The sequence below is a fragment of the Vulpes lagopus genome, chromosome 16 (assembly GCF_018345385.1).
Source record: "Vulpes lagopus strain Blue_001 chromosome 16, ASM1834538v1, whole genome shotgun sequence".
Lineage (NCBI taxonomy): Eukaryota > Metazoa > Chordata > Mammalia > Carnivora > Canidae > Vulpes > Vulpes lagopus.
The window spans coordinates 10,673,879-10,688,597 of record NC_054839.1 but is presented as its reverse complement, the minus strand read 5'-3'; the positions used below and the strand labels follow the sequence as shown (position 1 = coordinate 10,688,597).

General features: G+C 38.9%; 1 protein-coding gene across 6 annotated transcripts in view; it reads right to left on the bottom strand.

Moving 5' to 3' along the window:
- The window catches only part of NALCN (sodium leak channel, non-selective), a 314,412-nt gene that overhangs the window by 26,661 nt on the left and 273,032 nt on the right, over nt 1–14,719 (bottom strand). For all 6 annotated transcript variants that reach the window (XM_041731319.1, XM_041731318.1, XM_041731317.1 and 3 more), the window contains 8 exons: nt 14,322–14,378; nt 13,968–14,088; nt 13,741–13,872; nt 12,630–12,797; nt 10,821–10,925; nt 7,161–7,267; nt 427–547; nt 243–341 (listed from right to left, as the gene is read on the bottom strand). In XM_041731319.1, coding sequence (XP_041587253.1) covers nt 243–341; nt 427–547; nt 7,161–7,267; nt 10,821–10,925; nt 12,630–12,797; nt 13,741–13,872; nt 13,968–14,088; nt 14,322–14,378 — 910 coding nt within the window. The remainder of the gene's footprint in view (nt 1–242; nt 342–426; nt 548–7,160; nt 7,268–10,820; nt 10,926–12,629; nt 12,798–13,740; nt 13,873–13,967; nt 14,089–14,321; nt 14,379–14,719) is intronic.

The following is a 14,719-nucleotide window of genomic DNA, read 5'->3' as shown; positions in this document are numbered from 1 at the left end:
TTTTCAGTTGTCAGAGAATTAATGAGACCATTACCAAGAGGGGAAATTTAGCAAGAGAACTGTGCTCTTAAATAATGTGCTGGGAAGGCAGTGATAAGATCGCTTATAAAATAGTTATAGAGATTATTTACACCAGTCACATTATGGTTTAATGTGACTTCATGCCGTGGGAGAGAAAGAGAGCTCAAAGAAAGTGGCTGGAACAGAATAAACCCTGTGGTATTCAAACCAAGAAAGCTTACCTTGTTTTCATTGAAATTAGCAATAACTACTCCAACAAAAAGGGTCAGTCCAATCATGCAACCCAGGAATACAAAAACATGAATATAGATCCCATGCATCTGTATAAATGAAAAATATGGTTATTCATCAAAGCAAAGGAAAGCAGCTGTTGAAGCATTCAGAGGATTCTATGTGCTTGCTTACCGGCCCCACACGATGAATGATAACATCCCTCACTTCCACCCAGCCTTTCAGGGACAGCACTTCAAACAATGCCAGCATAGCATTTCCCACATTGTCAAAATTAAAATTCCTAGGATTTGCCCTGCAAGTCAGAAAGAGGAATGCTCTGTGAAATTCGGAGCAGAAACACCCTAGGGCAAATATCTGTAGATCTGTAACTCTTTCCCCTCTTGGGTGGGAGGTATGTTTACCACTTGGATGGTGGGCTAGATGGCATTTGTTTGCTCAATCATAAAAATGAATGAATATGTTATAATTTTTTAAAATGTAATTAATTATTAGGTAATAATGGGGTATTCTTAGCAGAAGACAACAATAGGCAACACAACTTCTAGCTCTGGATGTCCTGGCTCGTCCTGATTATAGTGAGGGTTGGAAACCACTTCCTAGTTATAAACTGTATGGGAACTTCTCACAAAAGGGTGCTGGAGTTTGGGTGTGAATTTTTCTTTTTTTAAGATTTATTTAGTTATTTTAGGGAAGGGGGAGGGACAGAGGGAGAGAGAGACTCTCCAGCAGACTCCCCACTGAGCATGGAGCCTGACATGGGGCTTGAACACACAACCCTGAGATCACAACCTGAACTGAAACCAAGAATCCAAGGCTCAACTGACTGAGCCTCCCAGGCGCCCCTGGGTGTGACTTTTGTAATAGTTTTATAATCGAAAACTCTTCTAAAGGTGTAAATTACAATTCCTGATGTTAATATAGAAAGCGTAAAGAGGGATCCCTGGGTGGCGCAGCGGTTTAGCGCCTGCCTTTGGCCCGGGGCGCGATCCTGGAGACCCGGGATCGAATCCCACGTTGGGCTCCCGGTGCATGGAGCCTGCTTCTCCCTCTGCCTGTGTCTCTGCCTCTCTCTCTCTCTCTGTGACTGTCATAAATAAATAAATAAAAATTAAAAAAAAAAAAAAAAAAAGAAAGCGTAAAGAGTAGAATCTGGCCACTTTCCTTAATTCTGTGACATCATGGGATTATCACATTATAAAGTAATGATGCATTTAGAGGTCACTGAGTGGCAAGAAATGTTTGCTTATAGCCTAGATGTTTCCAGAACATTCTCTCCCAGTGGGATTTTTTTCTTTCATTACCTCTGGGTGTTCTCAATAGAGACTTCTTGTAGAACCCAACATTGCAATATGCTGTCTACACCCACAGTTGATTCATGATTTCTAAAACACTTTGGTTTCACTGTTAATTTTTTTTGGAGGGGGATGTCTCATTTCGTGTTTTTCTGACGTATTTTTACCTTTTTCTTCCCACAAACAAAAGTGATCTTCTCTACCATATTATATTCCCTTAGTCATTATGGGTCTTAGCTAAAATTTTTGTTGTAAGTAGAAAGATTTCTGAGTTTTTCTCTTTTTCCTCTCACTAGACTATTGAAAATAATTACAAGATCTAGACAACTATGCACTGGAAAGTCATGACTATCCCTGTATTTCTGGAATTTGACGGAGAACTGGCCCTGGGACTACTATAAAGAGTAGGCTTACAGAAGCATAGCCACATTATATTTTGATCATTTTTTCCTGCTAGCTCATTTATCAAAATTTAACCTTCACAAAAAGCAACGCTCTGGGGAAATCTGGGTTAGTATTTTTCTACCACCTTATATATATATTTTTAAAATCATAGAAATAATCATTCAATGCACCTTTATAAGTTTTCTTTTTTAAATACTAAATAAATGAGGACCTAATAAGAAACCATATAACTAAACGAACTTCCTCCTAAAGGTTTCAGGCTGATTGGTAGAAACGTTTTCCATAGAGTGCAAAAGCCCCACTCAGAAATTCCTATTTTGGGATTCTGATTTATATTTTTTAAGTATGAAAGTACAAGAATATTCTTTTGGATATTTCCCACATCCTTTCCTTTGGGGGTTTCCATTAAATTTAATATATTTTACAGCAGACAGAAGCTGTAAGAATTCTGCAGATGCCACAGTTTTCTCAAATAAGGGTTTTTTTTTTAAGCCAAGCGAGCAAGCTCTCAGATCTGATGTTGAACTTTCTTACCCATCCCTTTCTTTATGTAAAAGTGCTTTTTTAGCTGAATTTGCAGCAACCCGAAGTACTTTCATATTCCACATCCTTTAGAAGTTAGAATATGTTAAAAATACACTTTTAGGTTAAACCAAGAAAAATAAAATTGAGGATTACAGAGACTTAAATAGTTGGAAGAGGACATCACATTAAAAAAATAGGCATCAGTTTTAATCATCTACGATGTTTGTTTATGCCTTGTTAATGTTACTAAAATTGTAAAGTTTTAAGCTTAGGCATAACCATAGACGACTTCAGTAAATCCCAACACAGTCCATTGTTGTCAGCTTTCCTGTTGCCCTTCCTTGATCTGGAAGTCTGTTTAAATATAATCTTTTCTGGTTAATTTAAAAAATATTATAATCTTGTCCATCCAATTTAGAATACTAAGACATGGGTTCTAACCTCACAATTTCATTAATCTTCTATCTTCCAGTAAAAGTGGTCCAAGGTCCCAAGGTCATGATAAGGAGGGTTGCTCCTCCTCTGGGAAGAGCTGGAGCTCCAGAAAGGGAGGAGCTCAGGCTATGCCCTTGGATGGAGGCACTCTCCACATGGTCCTCTAAGACCCTGGGTCATGTTTCTGTTAGACTTAAAAAAGTAAGGAAGAGGCGCCTGGGTGGTGCCCTGTTGGTTAAGCATCTGTCTCTTAATTTTGGCTCAGGTCATGATCTCAGGGTCCTGAGATCAAGCCCCCCACATTGGGCTCCTCGCTCAGCAGGTGATCTGCTTGTCTCTCTCTCCCTCTTTCTTCCCCCTGCTCTCGTGCTTTCTCTCTCTCTCTCTTAAATGAAGGGGTAAATCTTCTAAAAAACAAAACCAAAACCCAAAAAACAGAAGTAAGATAGATTTATGTTCTTTTCCTTAAAGAGTATACTCAAATTGTTTGAACTATAGATTACAAAAATCTCATCTCCTTCTGCCAGAATTTATTATAGTATAACTTAAAATTACCTAGGGGTAAACTCCAGGAAAGCTTCTGGTGAGGTTAGGGGCTTATTTATGTAGCATCAAAGCCTTTATCATATTATATTACATTATCTGTAATATTAATGTCTGTTCTCCAATATACTTCAAGCTCCTAGGGTTTGGGGGTCATAGCTTGTCCCCAGTGACAGCGTAATGTTCTGAAGACCAGTAAGCACTCAATAAATATATTTGTTGAAACTGAGTGCCTTTTTTAAAAAAAAATTTCTCTCATCATTCTATGTCCTAGGCCTCTGCTTAAACAAAACACACAATATTTATAATATGTATATTTTATACTTTTTACCAAGGTAATTTTTATCTCATCAAGTCTGAGTGATTCAGAAGAAAATGAATGTATTTATCTGAACAGAAATATAGAAGCCTGTCTCCTGAATTAGGTGGTGCATATTTATGTCTTTCTTAATTATAATTATCAAAGTATTCTCCAATGCCAGTTCCCTAGCTATAAGTTATTTTCTTAATCATAAATTTGCCAATATAAAATTATAACATTTTGGCTGCTGTTGATGAGCTTACTAAAGAAGGAAAATGTGAAAATTATCATGGTTATAGTCGACATTCATTTGACAGAAGATTTTTATTTTCCCAAAACTAACCCAAGTCACAATATTCTGAACAAATGGACAAGCCCTATTGTAATGGTGTTCAAGTGACGCCCCTCTATCAGCTTATGCTTTTAAAGTGCCGTCAAACTTGAAACCCTTAATAATAACTTACATGAAACAGTGCATTTCAGTTCATTTGAATTTTTAAAATCACAGGTAGCTGGTTTTATGGAACAGGCTGAATGCCAGGGATATGGTTGGAAACAGGTTTACTTTTCTCCCAACACTGCCTTCCAGTGGGTCCTAGCTCCTTTCCTGACATCTTGGAGATCCCAAAGCCTCTTGGTCACTTTCAGTTCTATTAGATGAGTTTCATTCTAAAAAGTCCACTCTGTTTTACATTAGACCTTTGTTCTCATAACCTGTACAAGAACCCCATCCTTAGCCACTCAGCCCAATCTGAGACAAGGAGGGAAGAGTGCTGGCCACTCTGTTCCCTCCTCCCCTTCAGGCCACCATCTGATTCTTACAAGATGGGGATGTGATGCAACTGGACTTAGAAATGGAGTTCAAGTCCAGGTATCTTACATTGATGAAAGCTGGCCACTGCTGCTCTGATCACAAAAGCTATTCTTTTCATGGAGTACATTGTCTGCCATGTTCTTAGCTTCTGTAAACTTGATAATTTAACATCTGTCCTACAAGCATACGGTGGACACACGTTGTTCTGGACAACTTGATAAAATGCCTTTGGCCTCCTACCTTCCTATCACCCTCCCACCTCCTTGGGAAGTGTTTTTAGGGCTTGCTTTTCAAACACAGACCAATCAACCCAGAGTCCACAGCCCCAACTACCTCTTTTTTTTTTTTTTTAAGATTTTTAAAAGATTTATTCATGAAAGACAGAGAGAGGCAGAGACACAGGCAGAGAGAGAAACAGGCTCCCTGCAGGGAGCCCGATGTGGGACTCAATCCCAGGACTCCAGGATCAAGCCTTGGGCAGAAGTCAGGGCTAAACTGCTGAGCCACCCAGGGATCCCCTCGACTACCTCTTTTATCAGGTTTTCACACTCTAGCCCATCATCCACCTGCCCTAATCACCAGTTACCAGACCACTGGGGACAGCTCCTGTGTCCCAGAGCCCACTGAAGTTACTCAACAAGCCAATACTAAACTTGGTTGCCTGGACTCATCAATCCCAACTCAGGGAAACCACAATAAAGGCTCTTGCCCACAGTAACTGGTGACTGACTCTGGTGCTTCCTTCTGTGGCCTCCCCATTCTCTTGGGAACGATGAGTAACAAACTAGCTCTTCAATGGTAATTGTCTCAATCCGTTGGCTTTACTATACTTGAAATTTTCTATTAATACACTATATTTTGAAACATCCCTCAGCATGAGGGTGCCTCATTGTGTCATTCCTGCTAAGGATAGTCTTTGGCTGATTCCTCAGTTCTCATTCCTGGAAACAACCCCATAGCCCCTCCAGTAGGAGCACCCTCTCCCCAGCCATAGCCCTTTGCAGCAGAGTTCCATCAAGATGGCTCAGAACAGGTGGCCCTAGGCAGTGATGACTTGGAGCTTCCATGAACACCCAATAACTCTGCCCTGCCAGATGGTGAAGAGCCTTTTGCCTACATGAGCATCTCTTCTTGCCTTGCCAGCCTCTGACAGTCCCTGTGGGGGACCTCACTTGGCTGGGAAGACAAGCACCCCTGATCTCCTCCCATAGTGAAGGGAGAGATGCCACAGCACTGCCTACTGAATTCATTTACTTCTATGACCCTGTCTTTGAGAGTAGTGTTTCTTTTACAAGAGCTGGGTGATGGGGGTGGATAACCTTTTAGTCAATGCTGCTGGGACTGGGATATTGCTCTCTTCTGAATATAATCAAATTTATCTCCTAGTGACCTTAGCTTTGAGGCTTTTTTTTTTCATTTTAGCTTTGAGGCTTTTGCCAAAATTCCAAAACAGTAGGAAAAAAAATCTCATTTGATGTCTTGATATGAATAAATTATTTAAGGTGTAATAATGCATTTTCACCTCACAAAAATAAACTTTACATGCTTTAATATTTTATTTTAATGTAAATTAGATTGCTTTTCTAGTTTAGCACTAAAGATTTCTCCATGTGCTATGTACTTCCTTCTCCAGCTCAAGTCACACATCCAAATTCATCTTTTTTTCTCATAATTCTTTGGTATTAAAAAATTAAAACCCAGTAAAAATTGTACTGAATTGTTTATAAAAGTGAATTTCACTTTAGAGAAATGCCAAAGCTAGTAACAATGAGTCCTAAGGGTACAACTGGGTGAAATGCAATTTCTTTTAAAGAGTTTTGACATTTAATAGAGCACACCAATTGTGACAAGAGCAGAGTCATTGCCATAGTTCACTTGTTATTCTAAGAGGTAAAATGAAATAAAAAGAAAACAGATGACTATTTAAAAGGATGAACGAAGTTAATAGGACACTCAGTTCATCAATAAAGCCTACTGAGAGATTTCATTCATGGTCATTAATAAAGTGGATGAGAAAGAAGGTACTAGACACTTCTAGCTTTGAGGTAAATGCTTTGAAAACTCATTTTCAAGAAAAATGAATTTTAAAGGGAAAGTTAGATATTATCATTTGTGTTACTGATTATTCCTTTCCAGTGTTTCAATAATGGAAATCCTTCAATGTAAATGAGTTTTAAAATTGAAACAGCTTTATGATTTGGGCTCCTCTACAACTGTTTTGAGGATATCAGATTCTCCCTTAAATATAGAAACTCAGGATGAGTTTAGTTTTAATTTGATAGAAAATCTTTGTCTCTTAAGCCTCACTAATTTTTAATGCCATGTGAATCGAGATACATACTTCAAAGTATTAGAAAAATACTGGGGTGATAATCCATTAGTTTCATGAAGCAACACGGGACTCAGTGTACCACTTGCTTGCTCATTTACTGTATTTTTGCATCCTGTGGTAATTCAGTGCTTTGCCTTGTAATACTTAAAATAATCTTGGCACCTCTAGCAAAATTACTTTTCATGCCATATTATATTGATTTAAAACCTTATACTGACAAATATAGCGTTCTTCAGGATCTTTTTCTGATATGCTTACCAAACACGGGGCACCCAAAATCCAGGCTTTTTCTCTCCAGGTCTTAATTTTAAATTTAAGTTCTTGGACACACTTACATTAATTCTGAATATGCCGTTACAATCTTCCTAAAATAGGAAAAAAAAAATACAAGGAGGGGGAAGCCTGGTCAGACAGTGAACTCCTAAAAGATAAAAGATAAACACTTTTAACCTAGGATAGCAAAGATTTTTATGTGACAACAGTGATGTGGATAGCTACCCAGCAAACAGGGACAAGAAGTGCAGAGATGAGTAGTGAAAGTTCACACTGGGAACATTTGCAAGTAGGCAGAGGATCCAAAGAACCATTCCTCCCAGGAAGACAAACAAATGGCCGATGATGAGCACATAAAAGATGCTCAGCATCATTAGTCAGCCAAGAAATGCAAAGCAAACCCATGATGGGATACCACATTCCATCCACTAAGAAGGCAATATACAAAAAGTTAAATAATGAGCTTTGGCAAGGATGTGCATAAATTGGAATCCCTTTTCTACCCTTAACCCCCTTGACATCCCCATTCCTCTCATGCTGCTGGTGGGATGGTGCAGTCACTTTGGAAAATAGTATGACAGGTCTTCAAATGATTAAACAAAGCATTTCCAGAGGGCCCAGCAGTTCCACCCCTAAGGATTTTACTCAAGAGAAATGAACACAGATATCTACATGGAAACCTGTTCATGAGTGTTTATGCCATTATCATTGTAAATGGCATTAATCATAATGGTCAAAAGATGGAAACAATTCAAGTGCCCATCAATGGACAAATACCTAAATAAAATGTGGTGCAGCCATGCAACGGGATATTATTCAGCTCTGACACTTGCTACAACATGGGTGAACCTTGAAATCACTGTGCTAAATGAAAGAAGCCAGCCAGTAATGACCACATGTTATATGATTCCATTCATATAAAAAAATAGGGTCTACAGAAAGTAGATTCGTGGTTGTTTGGGGGTGGGGGTGCAAGGGGGATAAGGGTAGAGGGGACAAGTTTAAAAGACAGTGTTTCTTTTTGAGGTGATAAAAATATTCTAAGACTGACTATTATACAACTCTGAATACACTAAAAACTACTGAATTGCATACTTCCAGTGGGTGAATTGTGTAGTAGGTGAATTCTATCTCCAATAACATTGTTTTAAAAATATTTTAAAACAGGAGTAAGAAGTTTTTCACTCATTTTCTGTCTTTATTCTCCTTTTTGTCTTTTTTTTTTTTTTTTTGTATCTTTGGCTGTCCGTGATTGTTGTATTTTGAACCTAAACACCTTTCCTGGGTATAATATGTACATACTCGGATATTTCAACAGAACTTCAAATTTTAGCCTGGTTAAAATCACCTTCAACATTTAACCTTGTTTCCTCCCACCTTTTCCATTGCTGTCCATGAACCAGTACTTTGTCAACTCTGGTATAAAGATCTCAGAGTTGTCTGTGGCTTTCCCCTATCCTGCTTGGGTCTCCTCTCCATTCTTATTTTCACAGGTTTTGTTAATGCCAACATCACTTCTGTTTGGATTACCAATACAATCCATTAAAACAAAAGCCTTCTTACACAAATAATAACCCTTTAACGTAAAAGGCATAGACAAACTTACCCAAAGACAACACAGTTGTCTTACCAAAGACAAACACAGTTAACATTTTGGTGAATATCCTTCCAGTCTTTTTTCTATACATATATGGAATGGTACAGTTTTTACTCTTCCAAAGGCCACTTTTGCAGTTAAAATATATTGCAGTTATCGTCTCATAGTAACTTTACACGTTCATCTACGACATTATTCCTATTGATTGTGTTGTGGTGGATCAAATAGAGGCCCCATGATATACTTGGCCTTATGGCCTCTCCCAGCTTGTCTTTCTGAGCCCGGCAGGAGCCCACCTTTGATTGGGTGAGGCATCCTGGCATCCTGGTTAAAAGCATGGACAATAAGGCCAGGCTGCCTAGACATGAATCATAGCTTCCCACTTATTTTGGGGTAACCTTGGATAAGTTATTTAACCTTCGTACCTCTATCTTTAGCGTGGTCTGGGTATGAGTAGATAGTATAAAATCACAATGTGCTTAGGTCATTATTAATATACTGAGTTCTGTAAGATTCCTTCTGGGCTTCATCTTGAAATGTTGTTCTCATCTTCCTGGCCTCTACTCAGTATGAATGCAAAATAACTCCTCTTTCCTTACTAGAGCTTGTGGATTAATGCACCAGCTCTTTATCACCTCCCTTGTTAGCTGATCGGTACACATGACCTTTATACCATGTTCCTTATTCTGTCTTCTGAGGTTTATGGAAGTTCCCCAACCTCAGGCAATGCAGGTGCTACTCAACCTAGAATGTCCCTTCTGCTCTGCCACTTCCTAAAATCCTCACTATTAACATAACTGATAATGTGTTGGACTGGACAAAGGTGTTATCTGTATTTTATAACCATCAGGAAACAAATAATTTTTATAATCAATAGCCCTAAAAATGTAGAAATTTTCATGCCAATGAAAAATCAATATTCAAGAGCCATATTTGCTGGAAATAGAAATATGTATTATAGTTAAGCTCTATTAGACCTTTTGGGTACATGCGTTTTAATGGACTTAAGGTGTTATTTTATTTGGATGAAAGAGGAAATGTTTTTGCTGTTTGTACATAAGCAGTGCTTGCCTCACTTCATTAATCTACATGTAACATGAGGAAGAATCCTAAGAGAAAGGGCACTGGATAGTGTAGCAGTGGTGGCTAATTGTGACTACACTTTCCCCGTTTTTCTGCAGGATACATCACTGAAATACCTATTGCATTCTCCCATCTGGCCTTTGGAGGCCAAGCTCTTTCCGGTGAAATTGGCTGAAGTGAGGGTGCTCCTTCTAGGCTCAGCCCGTAACCCTCAAAGCACAGGTGGTTCTGTGCTCTTATCTGCCAGCTAAATGGAGAAGACTTTGAAGACATCAAAGGGTAGACAAAGGAGGAAGACAAAAGGAATGGAATTTTGAGTCTCCTAGAGGTCATTTGGAGGAGAACTGTTCACCTTGTCCAAGATGCAATGTGCTCATTTCATTATGTTCAGCTACCAAAACACTGGGCTTGTCCAAGAGCTGGCCTCCTCTTACTAACATTGCCTGAAGAAAGATAAGGTAAAGGACAGTGGCAGAAGTAGTCAAGCTTGGGTCTTTGTTAGCTCTCTTAGTGGGGAAGATTCGAGACTTGCCCATGTAGAGAACTGCTGAAGTGGAAAAGCAATGAACAGTGCTATGACAGTCAAACTTTGTCTCTTGTCCTTTCTGGGTAGTGGTGGTGGTGGTTGCTGATATGAGTCTCCTGTGACAGCAGAGGCAGGATTAAGTTAGGGGAGGCCCAAAGGGAGAGTGTCTGAGGCTCACAGCTACAAGCATCTGGAATTTCAGGTGGCTCTGCCAGAGGTGTCAACAGAGGTTCACACTGGAACAGTAGGAGAGAGCAGAATAACCTGTGCTAGCCAGAAGATACACATTGCCTGCCTTAAGCCAAAGGAATTGGTGGGAAGAGAATTCTTAGTTTTGTGAAGGGTTTCTCAAAGTAGTCTCACCATGTGCTGACCAGGGAGGAGAGAGGTGGCGAACTACTCCAGTTTTAATCCCAAAACACAGAAAGCAGTATCTTACCCTTCTAATAATGTTGGGATCGTTGCACTTTGCCAGTTTTCCCGCAAAAAGCTGAACTCCAAAGCTTGCAAATACAAGCATTAATGTCAACAAAAGAATGGAGACCTGGAAAAAATTGGTGAGCCATCACATGTCTTGGTAAGAAATTCTACAGTAGGCTTGATTTGAACAGTGACAGGGACATGACTCTTCAGATAACATGGTATGAAATCTGTGTTCTTTTCATGATATCATCTTTTTCACCACAGGTCATTCAATTTAGCCTTGCTGGGATGTTAAGAGAAGAGAATTAACAACCGGTTTTGAATATTTAAGAATAGAAACATATGACTTTCATGTAAGAAAATGGGTTAAGGTGTTTTTAATATGACTTGGGTTTTTCTGGTTTTGAAATCGACACGTTAATGGAACAAAAGAAATATGTTTGAATAATTATATTTTCCCCATTGTCTCCAAATGGATTCCTATCTATATCAGCAGAGCATAAATGGTTTTGGTTTCTTGTGAGCAATGAGGGCAAACCAAAGTGCTGCACACAGAGGAGGTGAGATCATTTGGTCCTAAAAAGCAAGTCTGTGAATTGACTGGTGCTCCCTCTGCTGGACGGTGCCTTGGTCTCAGCAGAGAAAAATGGCAAAGGGTAAAAAACACTGACCCAAACCACTGGTCTGTGCTGGTTGAATAATCTAAATGTCTGCCTTAAATATACCAAAACCACAGAAACACCATCAGGAGAAAGGCACAAATAGATTTCTCTGCTAAATTCTATCAGGGCTCCAAGATGCATATACATTAGCTGTCAGGTGATACCCTTTTTCCCTTCAGTTCCAGCTGTGTGAAAAGCCACCGTGTTATGGCTTTAGCACAAAGAAAATACGGGATTTCAAATACATCTTTAGAAAAATATTAGCAACTCTGTGCCTATAGAAACATCACAACCTGTCTTTTAAAATACCCTTGAATCAACAGCAACTACTGCTGTTCTTTCCCCATAGGTATGTTTCTAGAAAGCAAGATATAAAATAAGCTTATGTAAATTAATTCGTGTTTTCCATGCATGAGCAGAACTCATCAATAATAAAAAGAATCCTTTGATCACTCCTTTGTAAGGCACAGATCCTTCTGTAATGATTGTGAGCAATGAGCTTCCTACTCATCGTTTTTCTGCAACCCTGGTCTTGGAAGACCCTAAATCAGCATCGTCTAACTATAAAGAATGTTTTTGCCCCGTTTCCAAGCATTCATTACTGTATCCTGAGGCTACTTAAAGTGGGCTTTACCTGTATGTTAGTGTTTTTTTTAAGTTATTTTATGTTAACGCTCCAAAGATCAGAGACAAGGTCTATGCTGTAAGAAACTGAGGACATATAAAATGAAATAATGAGTCCAAATGTGTTAACTGCTAATATTTGTGAAGTATTGCAAAGTACTGTGAAGTATTGTGAAGTATCGTGAAGGTGTTGCTGAACCTTATCTTTGATTTCTAGATAAGGAAACTAAAACCCAGAATAAAAATTAGGGTCATGAGTTAGGAATGGAAGTGTTAGCAAATATGACCTCTTGGGCTCTTCCTTTCATCTTACTTTTACTAAAAATGTTCAGTTGAATTAGATATTCTGACAAGTCAGGGCATCCATCGGTAAAAGTTTCAAAATGTGTGTTGTGTTTTTCTTAGCATCTTTATAGTCCTCTGGCAATAAATAAGATTGGAGACTTACCCTTGGTAATCAAGACTCCCTGTACCCCCTTGTTAGCTTCATCACAGAGTGGGGCTGTATGAACCAGAAGCAGAGGGTAAGTGTAACATACCAAGAAAATTTCCTTGAAGCCACTGAAAAGTTCTCGAACAACTTTCCTCATCTGGGGCACCAGTTTGAATATTCGCAGAGGTCTCAGGCACCGCAGAACCATTAAAAGCTGAGCTCCAGATTCAGCAGGCACGTTTTGAGGCATCCAACAAAGAAATATCAAGCTTACCTAGCAAGTGAAAAAAAAATCTCTAGAATTTATATAATTTATCCTTCACTATCTACACTTGTCTAAGAGCCAACTGCAGACAACTTTCCTTGAGAGATTCCAAATGGTCTATAGAACTAGGATTCACAAGCTATATATGCAATCTCTTAACTCTGAACCCAATCTAGACCTGCCAGGGGTGCCAAAGGAAAAGTTGTCAGCTGTTTGCAGAAATGAAGTGGGAGTGCCCCCATCATGTGTATGTGTACCCCAGTGCATTCTCCTCCTTATTTTAACTTATACGCTGGAGGCTCAGATTGAAATTCCTTTGATCAAGGAATTTGATCACCCTCATGCTTGACCTGATTCTCACTATTTTATTGACGATCTAAAGATACTACATGTTAATGGTCACAATTCTCCTTCTTATGTTGGAAAAGACATTGATTTTATGCCTTCTTGGACATATAGAAAAAATGAAATTTCTTCAAGTCCCTTCCTATAGTTTCCCAATTTAGTTTAACTGAACAGTTGAATGGTCACCTTGTCTAGCCAGGTTATTTTGTATATTGGAATTGAAACACAGGTCCAACCACTCTCATGTTAGGTTGGTTTTAGCAATGAGGAGCTCATCAATCAATTATAATGTAGGTTTTGTTTTTGTTTTTTAGTATGGGAGCCACAGGATTGTGAGGTGTGAATGAGATTTCTATCTTAGGCCTTATTAATATATGTCTTACGTGGATAGGAATGTGGTTGATGTATGTGAAGCATATCCATGGAATTTCTTAATGCTTTTTATTTAGATTTTTTGTGCATGCCTTCATTTGCCTGTAGTAGACTACCTGCGACTCAGTAATGGCATCTAAATCTCTGATACTCACATATCTTTCTCTTGGACTGAGAAAGGCGGAGAGTTCACAAAACCACAGTGTCTCACATTTAGGAAATAACAGAGACTCACAAGATATATAAATATGTCCATGACTCCACCAAAGTCTCTGATGACAGCAGTTGGAGTGAAAAATAAGCCATCTGCCATAATCTTCAGATTAAGCTCGATGCTCATGAATATCACAAACACGTACTCAGCAATCTGAAATGGGCAAGAGGCAGTTGGGTCACCAAGAAGGGACAAACTACAGCCCAGTGTTTTCTGCTGAGCTGTGGGCTGAGATTTGGCAGCCATACCTGCAAAGTTGGGGCGTGCATGACTCTTCGAAAGGGGGACTCAAACATCATGGAAATGCAGGAACAGATGGTTACGATGATCATGACCCAGTCCAGGTAAGTCACCAAGCCCAGCAAATCACTGCCAGAGACCAAACAAGATTGAGAAACGAAGGCTCCAGGGAAGGCCGTGTATGTCAGAGATGATCCTTCTGTGATTCTAGAAATGTGACTGGCATTTTTTTTAATCCCCAATTGTCTATTTCATAGCAGGATATGGCAAGAAAATAAAGAGAATCTTTAAATTTTTATGCAGCATAAAGTAGTACATGGAGATTTCAAATGTGCATGGAAAACGGACTTTGTAATGCTTACTAAAGTTGATGGTACTTTGTATTTTTCACAGCTCCTGTGACGGGATCTGTTTTAGATCTGGAAGAGAGAACAAACACAAAATTCTGCAACATAGCAAGCGTGTTATCACTTGGCAGCATGGGATTTATAACCATCTTATCTACCTAAAATCTCTTTTATATCCTCTATAAAATTACACTTCCAGGAACTGTGTGACTTTCAAAGGCAGAGAACATTAGGTGACAGAAAAATCCAAAGAGGTTGTGGCTGATGTTTGTGAAAGTAAAGTTTAAAATTTCTCAAAATCCTTGATTTTAGAATTCATGACTCCAACAATTTTTGACATGCATGTGACAAAATTCAGACTTCCATTTAAAAACACTCAGTTAAAGACCTTGCCCTAGCAGTTCAAGAATTTC